General features: G+C 35.9%; 1 protein-coding gene across 43 annotated transcripts in view; it reads right to left on the bottom strand.

The window, feature by feature from the left end:
- The window catches only part of LOC129575086 (serine/threonine-protein kinase 10), a 24,055-nt gene extending 5,262 nt beyond the window's left edge, over positions 1-18,793 (bottom strand). For 2 of the 43 annotated variants that reach the window (XM_055457990.1, XM_055457971.1), the window contains exons 1-17: positions 18,365-18,754; positions 17,349-17,575; positions 7,887-8,045; positions 7,123-7,803; positions 6,839-7,037; positions 6,289-6,743; positions 5,556-5,631; positions 5,031-5,227; positions 4,689-4,892; positions 3,815-4,587; positions 3,470-3,731; positions 2,833-3,360; positions 2,442-2,687; positions 2,169-2,323; positions 1,913-2,081; positions 1,210-1,316; positions 984-1,116 (exon numbers count right to left, since the gene is read on the bottom strand). In XM_055457990.1, the coding sequence (XP_055313965.1) occupies positions 984-1,116; positions 1,210-1,316; positions 1,913-2,081; positions 2,169-2,323; positions 2,442-2,687; positions 2,833-3,360; positions 3,470-3,731; positions 3,815-4,587; positions 4,689-4,892; positions 5,031-5,227; positions 5,556-5,631; positions 6,289-6,743; positions 6,839-7,037; positions 7,123-7,446 (3,828 nt within the window). In that variant the 5' untranslated portion in view covers positions 7,447-7,803; positions 7,887-8,045; positions 17,349-17,575; positions 18,365-18,754. The other 41 variants (XM_055457984.1, XM_055457962.1, XM_055457983.1 and 38 more) reach the window with 35 other exon arrangements.
- Positions 18,794-18,991: the final 198 nt, after the last annotated feature.

The raw sequence follows: 18,991 nt of genomic DNA, 5'->3' as shown, positions 1-18,991 counted from the left end.
AAGCTTGAACGAAAAGTGAAGCGATTTTTATTCTTGTTATCGGCGTGCAGATATTGTGATGTGTATCAAATGATGATAAAACAAATTGATATTTTGAATATTGGCCTTAATGTGCACCTACAATTCCATTATCTGACATGAAGCTTGAATAGTAAGTACTTTGTTCAACAGCTCTTGGTCTATTCTACTTTCCAATGGGTTAACGAAAAATTATCTCTTGAATAAATTGAGGGGAAAACAGGTCGGTTATCTTTAGAACTATTCCGTCTATTTGACGGCTTGTAATTAAATACGAACAACAACAGAAAAAAAATAGCAGAAATAGTTTAAAAGTGCAGAAAAAAACAACCTTCTGATAGCGAGACCATAAAAGCGTTTAGCTACTTAATTTATAGGGAGAGAAAATCTGTACAACAGCTAGATAAAAAGTAAAAGTGTCGATAAATAAAAAAAAATTATGTACAACAATTAGGACTGATCGATGTAAATAAGCAACAAAGTGCGCTGTAAATGTAAAATATTCAGCAATGAATGCTCTAACGGCATCTATACTGTATAATTTGGAAGTATAGGTAAATGCTTTCGTCATAAGGTTTATCCAAATGTTGGAAATGGCATTTGTCAGAAATGACATTTTAAACGTCATTCATGATTCAAGTCAGTGATCTTCTGATAGGGACAAAAGCAATGCAAACTGAACTCTGAAACGTTTTGGATTTGCTGAATATATTACCATTGCACTTCACAGTGTTGTAAATAAGCATCTTTCATCGTTTGCAAGGTACAAGAAAAATAATATACAAATCATAAATGTCGCACTCAAACCGAACTAATTCAAGTTTCTCAACATAAGCTTCCTACAAAATTACAACTGAACAGATGTAAAAAAAATCTACCACTGGCAACTTTTGATGTTTCATTTCGTGAATTGAAATTTCGAAGAGGAAAAAAGTAATTGAATTTAAATTCAAATTGAGACTTGCCTGTTTTCTTGGATGAAGTGCTGATCGCCATTCGCGCAGTTCGCGTTGTAATGCTTCATCACATTCCCGTAATTTGGATGTTTCATGCTCTAGCAGCGCTTTGCGCTTTTCATTTTGCAATTGCTCGAGCTCACTATGTTAACGCACCCAAATTGAATTGAAATTTTCAATAAAATATGATTTTCGCTAAAATCTAAGGATTGATTTATATTTCAACAGTATTTACCGTATTGTTCCTTCGGCTGTTGCACGCAATTCCTCCAATTGTTTCACATGCTTAATATCAAACCGTTGTTGCTCCTGTGTATAGCGTTTCTTTTCTTGTTCTTGGAACTGAACGTGATCAAGGTTTGTACATATTTAAGAAAAATTCAACAGAAGAAGAAAAAAATTACATCATTGAAAAATAAGACCACAGATCGTCGCTTCGCTCCGCTCTGCGTTCTTAAGGGTTTTAATTAATTTGATGTTTCTCATCAAATTATTATCGTAAGCACTACATGGAATGTAGTTTTAATCGTAGTATACTTTTTGTATGCAAATCATTTTAATATTGTCAAAAATAATTGAATAAATTTATATGATGATATTGTATTCTTCACTTATGTGTTTTATGTACATTCAATGTGAATGATCATACATTATTTCACATTGGTAACGAAAAAAGTGGAAATTTTTTTTTGAGTTATCTCAAAAGTGAATTACAAGAACATGATTTTATTTCATTTTTGCAATTAGGCGTAATTGCTTCATTTGAAATAAAAAATATTGATATTAAAATGAATCAATTTACGACAAGAAAAAATGGCCTAAAGACTCTTAAAATTTTCTTGGGAAAAAAATAACAACTACAGTAGCCTACATTCCATGTAGTGCTAAAAAGGGTATACATAAAAGAATATTTATGTATTTATGCATTGGTTTATTACCTTTTTAAGTTTTTCTCGTTCACCATCTGGATCAAGATTTGTGGAGATGCGTAACGATTCTCTGAACATCATATCACGAGCCTTTCGTTCAGCTCGAATACGTTTCGGAAGTGCACGCCGTTCAACAGCTTGCCGTTTCACGAGCTCCTCTTCTTTTCGTTGTAACATACTGTAGCATTAAAAAGTAATGGTGAGTATGGCACAGGGCAAAAAATAGTTAATTGTAACTAAGAACCAAAGCATGTGTTTCAATTACCGTTTCACTTGGTCCAATTCCTTTTCGTGTCGAATGATCATTTGATGGCGTTGCATGAAGCACATATCTTTCACATGGCGCTTGGATAATTGATGCTTTTCGTGAATTTGTTTTTCTTCAAGCTCCCATAGCATTGCTTCTCTCGTTCGCATCGCCTTCATTTATTCGGAGAGACAAAAGGGAGAAAACATTATTTTCGAGGAAATCTCTAATCTTCAATTCTCTTACAATTTTATTGCTAAGAAAAATATTCTCTATCAATTGACCACCTACCGTTTGTTTTTGTTGTAGGAAATTTTTATCGATTGTGGCCAAACGATCTCGATGCTTTTCGCTTAGTCTGCGCAAAGCAAGCTCATGACTTTCGGAAAGTGACTGCAAGAAGGCTCTTTCTTTGTCCTCGTGCTGTATGTCCATCAAACCTCTTCGCTTTCGGAATTCGTCCTTTCGCCGATCCTTTGGTTGTAGGTCAATCTCTTGTTTTAACAAACGAATCTCTTGCTTCAAACTATCTCGGAACTGAAACAACGAATTGAACGCAATCAATATCATGCCAACAACCAAAAGACGGTAGAACAACATTCAAATTTCAACCAATCACCATTTCGAGAGAGAGAGAGTGAGAGAGAGAGAGAGAGAGAGAGAGAGAGAGAAAACAACCTACCAATTTAAGATCACGTTCCTGTTCGGCACGAATCTTTTTCGATGTTGCTCTTAGGTCAGCCTCTTGTTGTTGCTCGGTTTTTTCAACTAACTGTCGATGTTGCCGTGCCAGCGTATCCATGTCCGCTTCGTATGTACGCTCAAGTGCAATGCGCTCCTGGTCAAAACGCCGTTCTTGTTGCTCTTTGCTCGCTTGTTCTTTGATTTGCAAGTCCAAGAATTGTTTCTTCTCCTGTTTTTGCAACATTTTCAATTCGCGCAATTCCTGCTTACGGCATATATGGTCATCGTACATTCTGCCATTTTCATCATCGCCATAGATCACTTTGCTGGTGGTCGTTGTCACTTGAACGCCATCAATTTCGAATTTACGCGTTCGTTTCCTTGTCTTTTTCTTGAGATTGCGCATTTCGATCTCTTCCTTCGTGCGTTCCGGTTTCGTTCGTCGAATGATTACCGTCGAATCCGCGTCATTTGCATTTTCTTGATTACTTTCATGACTATTTGTACTCTCAGCGTCGCTACGATGCTATTGAAAACAAATGCAACAAAACGTGGAATTAGAAAAGAGGAAAATTTATAAATTTCGTCTTCTTCTTTTTTCAATTTGACTTTCAAACCAAAGCAATTAAACTTACAATATTATGATGACCTGGATGTATTGGTCCGGGGAAAATTTCCTTGTCACTTGACCGTATCGAACCGCATTCGCTTTGTGCTCGCGAATCCATCGAGCCGACCGAACTGTCCGGTGATATTTTTGGTTTGGTTTTCTTTTTGTTGACAATAATACTAACATCGTCGCGTTGTCCACCGACTTGTCCATTTGTTTTTTGGCGATTTTGCAATGCGCTGTGCTTTTCACCGCTGTCAAACGAATCTGGTGTGTAGATTCCATTCCTGTTTCAAAATAGAATTTGAATTGAATATGGTGCTTTAAACAGAAACATGTTGTTCTCATTAGATGGAGTGATTGAACTTACGTGTCACTGGTGATGGATGCATTTATACTGCTGTTTGATTGACGAAGCGGTGTTTTAACATTGGAAGAATCTTTTACGCGAATCTCCTCACCGACGGTAACCACAGACACGTGACTCGTATCGAGATTCTTTAAATTGGATTTATTGGCTTCACTGTCCGATAGCGTCGTTTCATCTTCGTTGTTATTCACAATAAACACTTCACTTTCGTCCAATTTTCGGGCACGAGGATGTTGTTGTTGTCGGTTGGGAGTGTATGGAGTTGGCGAGACGGGTGTTGACGTTGAGTCACCAATAATTATCGTACTTTGGCCCGTTTGCTTAGCAAATCGTGACGAACTACATTCCAAGCTATCCAATGATGGATAATCGTCGTCTGTTGATGATTCGGTCAGCGGGTGAGACTTATTCGTTTCGTTTGAAACGATGAACACCTCATTGCCGGACGATGATTTGGTTTGTGGTTGTGCCGGCGGTTTTGGTGGCGGCGGTGGCGGCACACTATTTCCGCACACACTATTGTCTATTATGACTGGTGGATGGCTTGTGGTTACGACCGTCACTTGACTTACATTACTCGCCAAGCTGTTGGACATATCTGGCAAATCGGAATTGATTGTAATCGTCGATGTGTTGGCAGATGATTCTTTATTGTTTGCCACCGTTGCTGTAGCCGACGATACCGAAATTCCACTACTATTCGAAGTGCTTGAAGTCGTTGAGTCTGAATTTCGTACCGAAATGACCTTAGTTGTGTCGTCAATTTGGTCAATCTATAAATCAGATAATTTGAACAATTTCAATTTTTAAAAAAAATTATCTTTATTTTATATTCGACGCTAGGCATATTCTTGTTTGAAAATTCATCTATTACCTCTGGTTGAATTGGAGTATCATCTGGTGTTGTGCTGGTTGGTGATTCATTGATTTCTTTTTTATTTGGCTTGTTGTCAATTTCTTCAACGTTAGTTTCTGTTGTAATTTTCCCATCAGCCGATTCCTTTGGTCCAGTCGATGGTGCAACTGAATTTGGCAATGACGGAGGCGGTGGAGCTGGTCCCTTCTCTTTTTTCACGACCTTTTGATTCATAGATGACAATGTGTTAGCATACATAATACATTTACCACGATTTTTACAAAATTTCATATGTTTTATTGAATTTATTTATTTTATTTAATTTTTTCTTCAAAATTTAAACTCAAATTTAATACTCACAATTGGTGCCCGACGATCTGACTCTGCTTCTTTTTCCGATTCATGCGAATTTTCTCGTATTAGAGATTTATTTCCAGCCGTTGGTTGTGGTTGTGGTTGTGGCGGTTTGCTATCGTTTGCGGTTGGTGCTGCTGCCACTGGAGCAGATTCTTTCAAATCGCGTGATGTTTTCGTTGCTGTTGTAGGGGTATCTGGAACTAAATTCAAATTCATTTTATACATAAATTTTAGGAACAATCATTCTGCTCAACATTAAAAACCCTCTCAGAATCCAAGACTTCATTTCATCTATGAAGATTTGACTGATTTAAGAGCTCCACATTATAACAATTTTATGATAAAATGTACTGAATAAGTTCATTTTGGTAACAAAAGCCTTTTTCAGTGGCCCTGAAACCATGGAAAAGATTCCCGTCTCCGGTGTAGACACTATTTTTCGAAGTATGCTGGGCAGTACCATTTATACATTTTGAACATTTAAGCAGTTTTTTTTTGTGAAAGTGAATATAGTATATATATGCTTACGCTTGTCCGTGTCTTGGCTTTGAAGTGATGATGAATCTTCATCCAAGTCGAGTGGAAGTGTTGAGTTGCGGGTTTCCTAAAATGAAACAAAAATCAAATCAATCTTGCTGTTTATGTAGCAAATATAATATGTACATTGGGGTGTTGTTTGTGATTTAATGAACAAATAATGCCAATATAAGAGTCTAAAATACATGAAAGGACGACAAATTACAGAAAAAAAACCAATTGAAACACGCATTTGATAAAGAAATTTTGAAACTCAAAAGTCAGACACAAGCACAAAGGTCACGAGCAAAAATTAGTCCGTTCTAACTACATTTTCTAGTTCTGTTTTTTTCTTCTTTTTTTGGTATGAACAAAAGTCAGACTAGTTGAACAAAAATTATTTCATTTTTCATTCGAAATTAGCCAGTCTGACAACTTACCAACCCTCTGATATAGAGATCTACGTTTCGCCTGCCTTTTCGCTTTCTACATGTATTGCGTATATTTGAGTGTGTTTTGTTTTTTGTTTCGAATTGGTATTGTGCAGGTGTTTGCAATTATTAGATTTTGGTTTTTGATTTTTTTGATTTTTTTTTTTTGGTTTTTGTAAAGCAGCGTGAAAAATTGACAAGATAATGATTTATCGGTTAGTTATAACGTTGTGAAAGATAAAATTGTGTGTATATGTGCGATGTTGGAATGTTTCAATGCGTATGAAATGGGATATAGTTTTGATGAAAATTACCTCAACTTCTTCGTCGACAACTTCCTCTTCAACCACTTCGGCCTTGTATTCAAGGAGCAGGTCTTTGATCGGTTTTGAGTCTAATGAACCGGTGATGAATGGCAATGTGAGTAGAACATCCGTGGACGGTCGCTGTTGTGGATCTTTGATCAATGATTTTGCCAGAAATTCATTGAAATCCTTGGACCATTTCGACGGTTGATCGAGTCTGGGTGGTTCACTCTTTTGAATTTTCAATAAAACGCGCATCGGTGACATTTCGCTATTCGGTGGTTCCATTTGAGCGAATTCGATCAGCGTTATACCAAGTGACCAGATGTCAACTTTGTAATCATATGGATTGTCTCGAAATGTTTCGCAGAGCACTAGTTCGGGAGCCATCCAATAAGGCGTCCCAATAAATGTGTCGTGCTTTTGTAACGTATGCTTGTTCTTCGCTGATACACCAAAATCAGCTGCAAACAGAACGAAAAAACAGCATTAGCAATTCATTCGGAATCAACATTGTTTCGGAGACAATAGATTGAATCAATTTAGTAGCGACACTCACCTAATTTGACGCCACCGTCCATCGTTAAAAGTACATTACCAGCCTTTAAATCTCTATGAATTACTTTATTTTTATGTAAAAAGCTAAGACCTTCAGTCATGTGCTTGCACACATATGCGATTTGTGGTTCGGTGAGTGGCTTCTCCAACTCAACCATAATACTATCTAAGGCACCACCGTTACAATATTCGATTAACATCTGCGAAATAGAGAGAAATGAGCTTAGAAACTATTCATTTTGAGAGCGACGGGTGGGAATTTTTGATATAAATTTAATCGCTTACCCATAGTTTATCATCTACTGAGAATGCTTCATATAATTCGACAATGTTCGGATGTTTAATTTCAGATAAAATATCTATTTCGACCATGTGATCGCTCAAATTTTCCTCATCTTCGAGTGTGCACATTTTGGCGGCCGCCAAATTGCCCGTCTCTTTGTGTTGAGCTTTATACACTTTGCCGAATGCACCGTCACCCAGTTCACCAATCATTTCCCAATATTCGTTTGGATCGCAATCCATGCGAATATTATTGTATATGCGCTTCTTTTTCGCTTCACCACCGCCCAGGTGGAGCACTTTCTTTAAATTATTTAAAAAGGACATTTTGCCTTACTTTTTGTTTTGATTCTTTTCTTCTTCTTCTTCTTCTTCTTCTTCTTCTTCTTCTTATTTTCCTTCTTTCTTTAACTAAGTAGCTAAATAAATTTCTGTTGCTGTACTAGAATTTATGCTATGGTATGGCTGTCAATTCGTTTCATTCACGTATTTCGATGTAGCGTTTTTTTTCGCTCCCGAATTCCTTCATTTAGTTTTGTTGTTGGCTTGGAGTTTTTTTAATTGCTTTTTGTTTCAGCATTAGTTCGCTTTGTTTGTTTTTTCCTTGCATTATTTGCGTTTCATATTTCAGTTCTAAATTGTCTTTTCATAATTAATTAATTTTTTTTCGCGGACACATAGTTTCTGAAATGATAAAAAATATAAGCGTTAAAAACTGAAATTGAATCGAAAATAAAAGGATCTCGTGTGGTGCATCAAAGACTCACCATCAGAACGTTAGTTAGTTTGGCCATAGCTAATAGAAAATGATCCAGTCATATAAATTTGTTTGGTCCGAATTCAATTCGGCCATTTATCGTTGTTTCAAATCGATGGCCAATTAAACATGCAGTTTCGTCTTATATTTTTGATTCAATGCTGGAATTCTGAAAGGAAAGAGAATGTCAACATTTTAGAAAACATTTATATCTTCAATTGAATCAATCAAAATTGTTGTCTGACATGTTATTTCAGGTATTTGGCATATTTACTGACAAAATTGACAAACAAGACCTCAACATTCAAATTTCATTTTCATCGCTCTACTCCAACCAGATCAAACGAGATTTTGAATTCTTTGTGAATGCAGTGAACGTTCAAAAGAAATCTAAATTGCACAGGTGTCAACAATCTGGCCTATATCCAATCTTTTTGAAATTCAAAGTATGTGCAGTATGCAATACTTTGAAGTTGTAGCGCTCAATGTGCTTCTGAGAATGAGCTTCTGTGCATTTTTGCCATGATTCAGAAAAAGTGTTAACGTGTATGTGCCTTCTATTTCTTTTCATTTCCAACATCCGGCTTTATTATTGAAAATAAAAACAACAACAAAAACAATAGCAACAGCCGACATTCCATTGACTGAGTGCATCTTCTATCTGTGAATAATATCGATTTCGCGAGAGAATAAAAAAAATGTGTCTTTGTTACAGCGTACGAAGAGGGAAGCCTGATCACGCCAAATCATTGTCTCTTTTCAAATGAGATACGCGATCTCTATTTGAACAAACGTTTACATATTTAACAGACATTTGATTGAGTTTAATTGCAGTGTTCTTCTGCTGTTGTCCGTTTCACTGGCTAATTAAACGCACACAAAATCTGTACAAGGTGACAACAGGAACTGATTTTTTTCCTATAATTTTTCTTTTTTCTGGTCATTGTTAATTGAAGCGATGTATGTACATATATTAAATATCATACATTGTATAGCATGAAAATTCAGTTTCGAATGTGAAAAAACGTTTATCGATGGCGAAAAACTGAATTCAGTACTTTTCAGTGGTTTTCAGTACTTTCAGTCTTTTCAGTAGTGTTTTGCCCCTTGATTACCGCTTTTCACCCGATTATTATTATAATAGGAAAAATCGCTATACATACGGTGCCATGCACCATGCGGGAGAAAGAATGAAAGAGAGAGAGAGAGAGAAACACGGTCATACTGAATGGGTTATTTTTGCTATTTTTGTTCACATCTCATGCATGCGGTTTGATTTATTGTGTTAATGGAATAAGAACATTTAAACATTAGATATCTGCTCATGGCGACGAAAAGCAAATAAATGAACAAACAAACAAGGCAGTTCAAATAGAGATCGAAACCAACACAACAAAACCTATTCAACGATTAAACAGTATCGAGCAAAATCATTTATCGATTGATTGGTTTCATATAGTTGATCGAGGGAAAAAATGACAAACAGAGCGAATAGAAATATAATTTTATTGATTCACAGCCGCCACTTGTTCATTATTGTAATCGATAGAATAGTCGAAAAATTGAGAAAGATTATTATTATTTTCGTTGATTTCTCTTCGTGTTAGCGCTGTTTTCAGTGCTGACATGGGCAATGTGTTGATTTGATTGATGATGCAAATGTTCTGTTGACGAAAATCATTACGACGGTGACTTCGAAATTCGAAGTTCGAATTGTCAATTGCCAGAAAAGAAGAACGAATCAAATGAAATAATTTTGAAAACAATGTATGCGCCAAATTGCTGCATTTTTATCCCATGCACAAACAAAGATTCAAGGTCAAATAATTCAATGAAAATTTCCAATAATTCTTCATAGTTCTGCTTTTTGTTTTCGTTTGTTTGTTTGTTTGTTTGCTTGTTCCTTTCTCTCTCTCTCTCTCTCTCTCTCTCTCTCTCTTTCTCTCTCTCTCTCTCTCTCTCTCTCTCTCTCTCGATCTCTCTAGATTGCAACTTGCAACTTCCAACCTTTTCTTCGTGTTCTTTTAAGATAAAATCAAGTCGCCAACACGCTTTCAATTTGCATTTTGTCGCAATGGCGGCTAAAATGCTGGCAGCAAATTATACACGAAAAAAAAACAAACAAACAACAGCAACAACACACATATTCAACGTGTGAAAACTATCGGAGAATTATTTCATTTGTTGTTGAAACTCATTCACCGCAGTAGCAGCGGCGGCTGCACCTAACGATTTTGAATGGGTGCTAGTAGAATGCGGTGAAGTGATCAACCTAGGGGGGAGACACACGTTGAAAATAAAGAATCCCGTGAATCTCTCAAATCATACAAATCTTATCTAAATCATACGACCCAAGAACAAAACGGCAAATCTTACGAATATCAAGAATCCCAAGAATCTCAAAAGTCTCAAATGTTGAACATAGTGACATCTGTTGACATTAGTTTGGATGTCAAATGTTAAATGGATTTTATTATGATTTTTTTGTTGGTGTATGAAAAATAAATGGATTTTAATTTTTTCTTCAAATGGAATAAACATTATAATTAAACAATTGTGTAAAAAAATATGCTCAAGCATCTTTAAATTTGTTTAAATAATGTTGCAGACTGTGTTATTACATATTGGACAATTATTGGCATTAAAAAGCTAGCATAAAAGTGCAAACTATCATGATTCTACCAATCTGACCAATCTTTCCATTGGGATTTGTGTGTGTCTACCCCCTAGTGATCAACTGGCTAATGATCGATAATAAATTCGTGTTCACATCGATTTCTTCTTATCTGCGCGTTTGCGTGATTATTCGCGCACACGGTTAAAATGTGTGCGTGTGCATTTTATATATACAACTCGATTTCAAAAATATTTGATGTGTTGCGCTTTTAAGCTCTACATACCGTTTTTTTTTAATTTTTTTCCCCTATATTCGTTGCTATTTGCATCATTACAGCAAACTCACTTAGACAAACACATTTCATGTAGTACGCAAAAAAAAACATTGAAAAAACTACAAATCAAAATAAGACGAAACAACTCTCAAGGACGCAGAGGGGAGCGAAGCGAAGCTCTGCGGACTTGTTTTTTTTGCTGTTGCGCTCTTTTGCCTTTCGTTTATCGCGTATTGCGTATCGACGTGTCTAATTTTCTTGGCTACCACAGAATTGGAATTAGTTGACCGCTGTACAGCAATAATCATATAATTTTACACATAAATTTCAAACTGACAACTGACCAATACATTGCTGTTCTTTTTCTTTCGAGAGAGAAAAAAATGCGCAAAAGATCATTATTGGCAGCAAAAAACATGTGCCTTGCACATATATCGCCACCGTTTGACCACCAGAAAATATAAACGTTTGTTTGTGCGTAAATTGTTTTTAGACTGTGATTTTCCGTTATGGACCGACGTCAATTCAATTAAATCTGTCTCTCTGGATATGTTTGGTTTTGTCTCTGTATTTTTTTGTTTTTAAATCACCTAGCGCTTTCTATTCTATTTCGAGTTCACACGGTCGCATAAATAACACTAAGTCAAAACGTGAACGAACAAGAAACCGCACAATTTCCATTGTAAATCACATCTTTGCATAAATAATGCACGAAAGTGTGATCGATTGATTAATTCATCTGCATTAAAATTCACAGAATCTTAACCCAGTGTCCCAAAAAAATCAGAATGCCACAGAAGAAAACCAGCAACAGCAGCAATCGATAGAAGTGCGAAAGAAGAAAAAGAAGAAGAGGAAGAAGCGTCAAAGAGAATGACGAAAACGAATGTGTAATGGGAAAAAAAGGTGTGCTAGGCTGCAACATTCTCTATCTATTTTATTTCTGGTCGTCTTTTGTTTGTATCGCATCATGTGCGTTTTAAACGATGCCATTCCATCGACCGTTATCGTTGCCTCTTTCTGTGTCATCTTTTTCTTTTCTACTACTCACATTGGAAAATTGTGTATAGCCGCAATACGAAAGTTGTACGGTATGTAAATAGAGAAAATGATGTGTGATCAATAGCGCAAGCAAACTAGTGCCATATCATGCATCGTTTTTGCTGTTTGTTTCTATCATCATCATACACTTCTAACATCAAGCCACTTATCACATCCACCATCGAAATTCCGATGTGTATTGTAATAATAATATCGGTGTTGTTAATTTTTATGATTAGCTTGAAATCTTTAACACACATCCCAACAAAATCGTTGTGATAAATGGCATTTTTCATACGATCTATATTGGACTACATGAAACTATATCATAGCATATTAGCATCGTATATAAACATTAATATTTCTTAATCGTATAATTTCAACATGGCGAAAGATAAACAAAACAGAAATACCATTCAAAAAATATTTTCTTATCATCGAATCGGGTCTGTGTGTTATAAATTACATCACAATTTCCAAAAATCGCAACATTGAACAACGTTGCCATTTCATCACTCGTTTAGTGCAACTGATAACACTAAACCACACCGTAGCTGATTGTGGTTCCGACAAAAAAAAACGAGAAGCACGGTGAATTCAGTGTGTACGATATTATCAATTTCACTACCTTTATCATCCATCGAAGTATCCAAAAACTAAAAGTGGCATTTTGTGAAACATGACTCATTTGGAACATAGTAGATCATGTGTAAAAATAGATTGCAGAACAAAAGGTCAGTCTCAGGGAAAAGAAGTCGGTCGTTTTTGCTTTCAACGCTGCATTTTCGCCAGTAACCATATCCATTTTGGCAGAATTTGGTTTCCGCATGAAAATAAACAACGGTATGGTTTGACGGAAAATGATAAAGGGAACAACGATAGTTGAGCATTTTGTAAACCATTGACATTCCTTTTAATCCGACTATTTGTTCTCTCTCTCTCTCATTATCTTATTATTGAATTTCAAATGGAAACAATGCGGTTGGCATTATTCGATCGAACAATTATCTGTTCGCACGGTTCGGACAACTAGGTAAATCGATTAAATGGCCTGTTTCAGAATTTCCCCCCCATTGTTGTTGATGGGGTTTGATATGTGCAAATGCATGTTATTGCCATTTTCGATTCATTCGACAACGACTTTTACTCCATTGAATATGTGACGAGCGCGAGCGAGTGAGCAAGCGGTTGGTGTATTTTTATGGCGTGTGTCATTCTTTGCTTGTCTCTGGTACATACAACAAAGCCACATGTGCGACGCACATTGCGTCGCACAAAACTTGATTCCGCTGAACTGGCTATGAGTATATACATATATATCACTTTGTTATTCGCTGACCATATTTTTTCTCTGCTCGCTCTCCTAGCACAAAACCAAATCCAAACACAGACATTTTAAACGACTCGATTCGAATTTGTGTCAATACTTCATACATATAACTAATGCTCATGCCTCATGATGAACATGCCGTACAATCGCACGTGTATTATACTATTTTCGATAAAAATTGATTGAAAGTTCTCTTTCTCTGTGTGGTCTCTCGTTGCTCTTGAAATTAATTCAACCAATCGATTCAATCAATTGTTATCTCGATTGCGATGATGATGTTGTTGATGATTTTCCAATCAAACGATATTGATGTCAATATCTCGATACACACAAATCCACATTTTCACATTGAAACGTTCCATTTTGTCTCGTACCTTTTATTTATTTATTTTTAAATTAAATTTCTAACCATTTTACACATCACTCGCATTTTCTCAATGATTTCAGATTTTTCGCTCTTTTTTTGTTGCGTTTCGACTTTTGTTTCACAATCAGTGTGTGTTTTTTCTCTCTCCCTTCTTTCATACTAAACAAATACGCTGATAGAAATCAACGAAGCGAAAACATTGCAACAAATCTCATCTGGCTTTTTTCTGCGCTATTTTCACGGATCGGAGAAACTAAAAAAAAAATGATTCAGTTGACAATCACAGCACAACACCACTATGGATGCGTTTACGAAACGAATGAATGAATGAATGAATGAAAAAATGTCTATCTATTTCATATGCTATGTGTCAAAGCGTTTCGTTTTGTCGCCACTTTGACATACGTCGTGGTCGTTGTTGTCGTCGTCATCATTGTCCCCATTGAGTGGTGCCGTTATAAATGGGCTTATCAAAAACGAAATTTTTTCCCTATCGATCGATTTTTTTTTTGAATTTGGGCGAATCCGAAGCGAAGAAAGTTCAAGGTACGCAGTATAAAAATCTAAATGTGGACATAAACCGCTGAAAATGAACGTACAACTTTTTATAGTTAGAGAGGGACGCATGCAAAGCGGCAATCGATATCGGTCGAATCTTCAATTTCAAGCAACAACAGTGTAATTCTTTGGTGCGATAAAATATTCAGAACGTCATTTCTAGGCGTTCGACGTGTTTGCGTCATGCAACTTTTGCTGGAAGCTTTTATTCTCAACGATTCATCTATGGGTGTAACGGAGTGTGCTTGCGCTCATGCTTGACGTGTGCATTTAATAAATGCATTATTCTCATTGTGTGTACTTTTTTTGTTATTCCACAACTACACACGCATAACCAAATGAAATGTAATTTATAACATTTATTTAGAGCCATTTTTGCACTGCGTGGTCTACTGCGGGGAGTATGCATCACCGTTTTTTGTGTGTGATGTATATGCCATTAATGGGTATTCGCATTACTGCCGTGCAGTTTGTATCAAATGAAATTACCATCTCATTTGGAATCGAATCGTGAAGCAGCTCCACAACAGCTGAACCACGGCCAATCTATTTACGGCGAGGCGGACGGCTTGGTTCTTTTTTCTGAATTGAAAAAGCCGCGCTACGCTTGCGAATTCGTTGGAACATTGAACAACGGAAATGCAGTGTGTGCTGTGGCAACAAACAACGCTCGTCGAACTCATTAGAAATAAGAAATTACAAAGAATTGAAGCAGCGAACAAGATTAAAACGACTCAACACAATGATCACTGCAGTATGACAACTGAATCTCCCGAATGTTATCCTTCAACAGGCTTTTACTTTTCCTTAAACTTTGTTTGTATAGAAAAATATTGGTTTTACTAGCCAGAATGTCGTGACTCCTTTCCATTTCGACCACTAAAACTCTACGAAAAATTTCAAATAGCGCATATCTGTACACTAGGCAATGTAGATGGGAATAAATCCCATCGGTGAAGCCATATCTATTCCCAAAAATACTTTGTTTACTATGAAAAGTGTGCAAAAATGCGATGTTTTTATGTAATCGTTCGCGTCCGCGTTCGCGTTTTTTGTTCGCCGGATATCTCAAAAAGTTGACAAGATAATTGAGATCTGTAAAAGCCAGAAATTTGGCATGTCGAGATTGATTGATTTTGAGTCCATTCTAACCTACCAATTCGTACCATAAGCCTCTGACTGACGACCTGAAAACCCCAGTTGACCCCAGACACTTTTGTATGGAAAGTACTCGAAAAAAACATTTTTCAGGGTTTTGGTCAAGGCAAGCTACCATTATTTTGCGAAAATAATGGGGGTCTGTGAACAACTGAACATCCTCATAAATTTGGTCCGAAATCGACTTTTCTTAAATTTTCCCCCAAAATGACAATTTTATATGGAAAATGATCGGAATAGCGATTTTTTAAGGTCCTGACTTAATGATTCTCTTGGTGAGTCTAACGAATTCAATGAGAAATTGTTTTCTAGTGGAATGTAGGAAAAATTGCTACGGTGCGGAAAGGTTTGGATTACGTATGTAATTCGTTTTATTTTTCAATGGCACAAAAGCATCCTCAGAAGCAAGTGGGTTTAGTTTTGGCGTCAAGCTAAGTATCTGATCCTAAGACGTTCAATCGGCATGCTGTAAAACATGAAACAAGCCCCATCAATTCTCTATACAAACAAATAGACGCAATAATTGTATTGAGAATGGGCGTTTGCACATTGCTTGCGATTGCAAAAACGAGAACGGAATCGTCCTTGTGAAGATATGAGAATTTGTTTCTTTTCTTGTTATGAATTTTATGAACATTTTATATCTATTGTTGTTGTTGTTCAGATGAGCGTAAATATTTTGTCACAAAAAGCGAAACACTTGCATAAAATCAATGAAAGGCCCATTAATTCAACGTGATTTTAAGGCAATGGTAATCGAATTGATTGATTTAGCAAGATATTCACCGTGCACAGTCACAAATACGTGTCGAATAGTTCAATTACGAGTTGCAAAAAAAGCAACAGTCAAGTCGCCAACAACACATACACACACATAACGGACGGACGGACGTTCGTTTTTTTGTGCGGTCGCTGTTTATTTTATATGCCTTATGTCATCGATGACAAATGATCGTTTTTTTTCAGTCACGACACATATTCAACGTTACACACATCAAAAGGTCGGTGTTTTAGTTATCACAAAGACAAGTGCATCGAGTATTTCTCTCTTGCTCTCTCTCTCCCTCTCGCGAATTTTTTCATATGAAAGCCGACCGATTTGCCGAAGAATTTAACCTGGATTCAATTTCAATGATGAAAACTTCGAATGGTTATAATAACAAATCACACATCACAAATCATTCGAGACAAAAACAACAAAAACATACTACACAGTAAAATGACGCAGTTTTTATAAATATATTTTTTTTCTCCGATTCAAGTAGCACCGAGCATGTACCGAACATGTTTAATGATTTTTTTTGTTTCGTTTGACATAAATGCACATTTGGATGTTGATGATGCAGCTTCTATGTATGGTATTTTTTCTCTTCAGGGGATAAAAGTCAATTTAACTGAGTGCCCATAAATCTATACATGCACTTGATTGTTGTTGCTTGTTTGTCAAACCAATTTTTTGTTAGACCCACTCTAATTTCAATTGATCTCATTGATTATGATCACTAGTTTGCATCGCAGGCTCAATACTTCATTTACATGCAAAACATATGACCACTTTCATTCGTCATTTTGACACCCTGAACCTTAAATAACCAATTCCAGTCGTATGCGGTTATCATGAATTTTTGTATGCCTATGTTGAATGGTTTGAAGTTGATGCAATAAAAAAAATTGCTGCTGTTGCTGTTGTTGTTGTATTTTACGTTCAATCAGCAATATTTTTTTTCGATATTTACTCGAGCATTTTCTATTCGTTTTTTATGCACTTAAACGCACGCAACACATCCACAAATTAAATACACACATGCGAAAAAATTGAGATGGAACTATTTTTCGTTTATAAATTGGTTCGAAAACCTATTTCATTCGCTTTTGCAGTCCACAAATTCTTCGATGAAGCCGCTTAAAAAAAACACACACACCATATATGTATATATATATATATTTTTTTTTTTTGATATAGCGATATTTTCGCTTGTAAAACAAAATTGTTCACGATTTTTCAGACATAGTTTTTTCTTCTTCTTCTTCTTCTTCTTCTTTCTTTCTTTCTTTCTTTCTTTCTTTCTTTGTCATCGTCTTTCCTTCTCATTCGTCTTATATATGCATATATTTTGACATGTTCACCTGATATTCGGTTTTAGTGATTTGCTTGGTTTTACAAATCGTCCGAAGACACCATCATAATCATCGTCATTAGATCAGTGAACAACTACACTCGCAAAAAAAGTTCACAAAACCGATTGCTGAAACAAATTTCCATTCCGTCTTAAGTTAATTATTGTGTTTTCTTTTCGTTCTTTCTCTTTCTCACTTCCTTATGACTCGTTCACGCTGCTGCCGCTCTAGTGCGTCTACACATCACATCAGAAAAAAATATATATATATACTTTGAAATATCGAGTAAAAAGAAATGCAAAGAAAATAGTATGTGTGTGTAGTATGCAGGTATTAGCGGGACAAAAAGTGGCAAATAATATTTTTTTTCTGGCATTTTTCTTGATTTAGAGAATTGTTGTTCTTTTTTTTCTTGATAATTTTTTCCTTCTTCTTCTTCTAAAATGATTAATAACAGCACATTGTGATGATTGCAATAGTTTTGAAGCGATATTCACTGCTATCAGTAGACTTTTTATGATTCGTGTTCTGTTGCTCTCTATCTTTCTCTCTCTCTCTGTGTGTGTTTCTCAACTTCTGACTATCGATTTAGACTATACCCAATTTATATTGCGTATGTGTGTGCTTCATTAAAACACCCAAAATGATGCGATGACAAAACATAAGAAACACAACTTATTTTTCTGTTTTATTCTCGTTCTTTTTTCGGTCGCCTTTTCAATGAAAACTCATTTTTTTCGCTACATCAATTGATCATACAGATATTCACCAAATTTTTGTTTTCTATTTCTATCTTAATCTTCATTTTATTTTGTAAATGCACTCACAAATTCAAAACATTCTTATGCTCATTGTCTTTTCGTAGAAAATCAACTGGAGCACACACGAGATGTGCAACACACAAAAACGAAAAATAGAAAATTACTGAAAAACAAATTTATATATAATATAAATGTAAGTTAAAACACATACGGCCGAACTGAACAACAAATCAATCCAACACTAGTGGCGAATTCGCGACTTACACTATGCTTCATCCATTTGAATGCCAAACACTATGAAGAAACATGAATGTTTGTGCGAGAGTTGTTTTAATGTATTCCGTTTCTTTCTTTCTTTCTCTTTTTTTCACTTCTTCTTCTTCTTCTCTCTATTATGATTTTAAAATAAAAAAAAATTAAGCTGAAACGCAAACTACACACTGAACAAATATGCTATAAAAATATGTAGGTAAGATAGACACAACTACATCAAAAATAGAGAGTGAGACACTGAACCACCACGCCTGTGATGTGACGTCACATTGTATACATTTAAAATTAAATTCAAAGTATTCTCTCTCGCTCTCGGTCGGTCGGTTTGTTACGAAGAAGTAACAAGAATCGGATGGTTTCGATGATATGCTTGTTGCGGCTGTTGTGAATGCGGTCTCATTTAGGTGGCCCTGTCTCTCTCTCTCACTGTGCATGTATGTATGTATGTGTATGGACTGTGTCGACACGGTATGATTGTATTGTTTAGTGCAGACGACGAATGTCATCGTATTCATCCAATGAATATGACATAAAAATGGCGACCAACATTCCACAACGAAACTGCATCGGATACGTTTAATGCCATCCATCATTGTAACACTACTATCCAAATTACTA

Source organism: Sitodiplosis mosellana, unplaced genomic scaffold, assembly GCF_009176505.1.
Source record: "Sitodiplosis mosellana isolate CC-2019 unplaced genomic scaffold, AAFC_SMos_1.0 Smas_scaffold_6166, whole genome shotgun sequence".
Classification (NCBI taxonomy): domain Eukaryota; kingdom Metazoa; phylum Arthropoda; class Insecta; order Diptera; family Cecidomyiidae; genus Sitodiplosis; species Sitodiplosis mosellana.
Note: the sequence above shows the minus strand (reverse complement) of the source record. Positions and strands in the feature narration are given on the sequence as shown.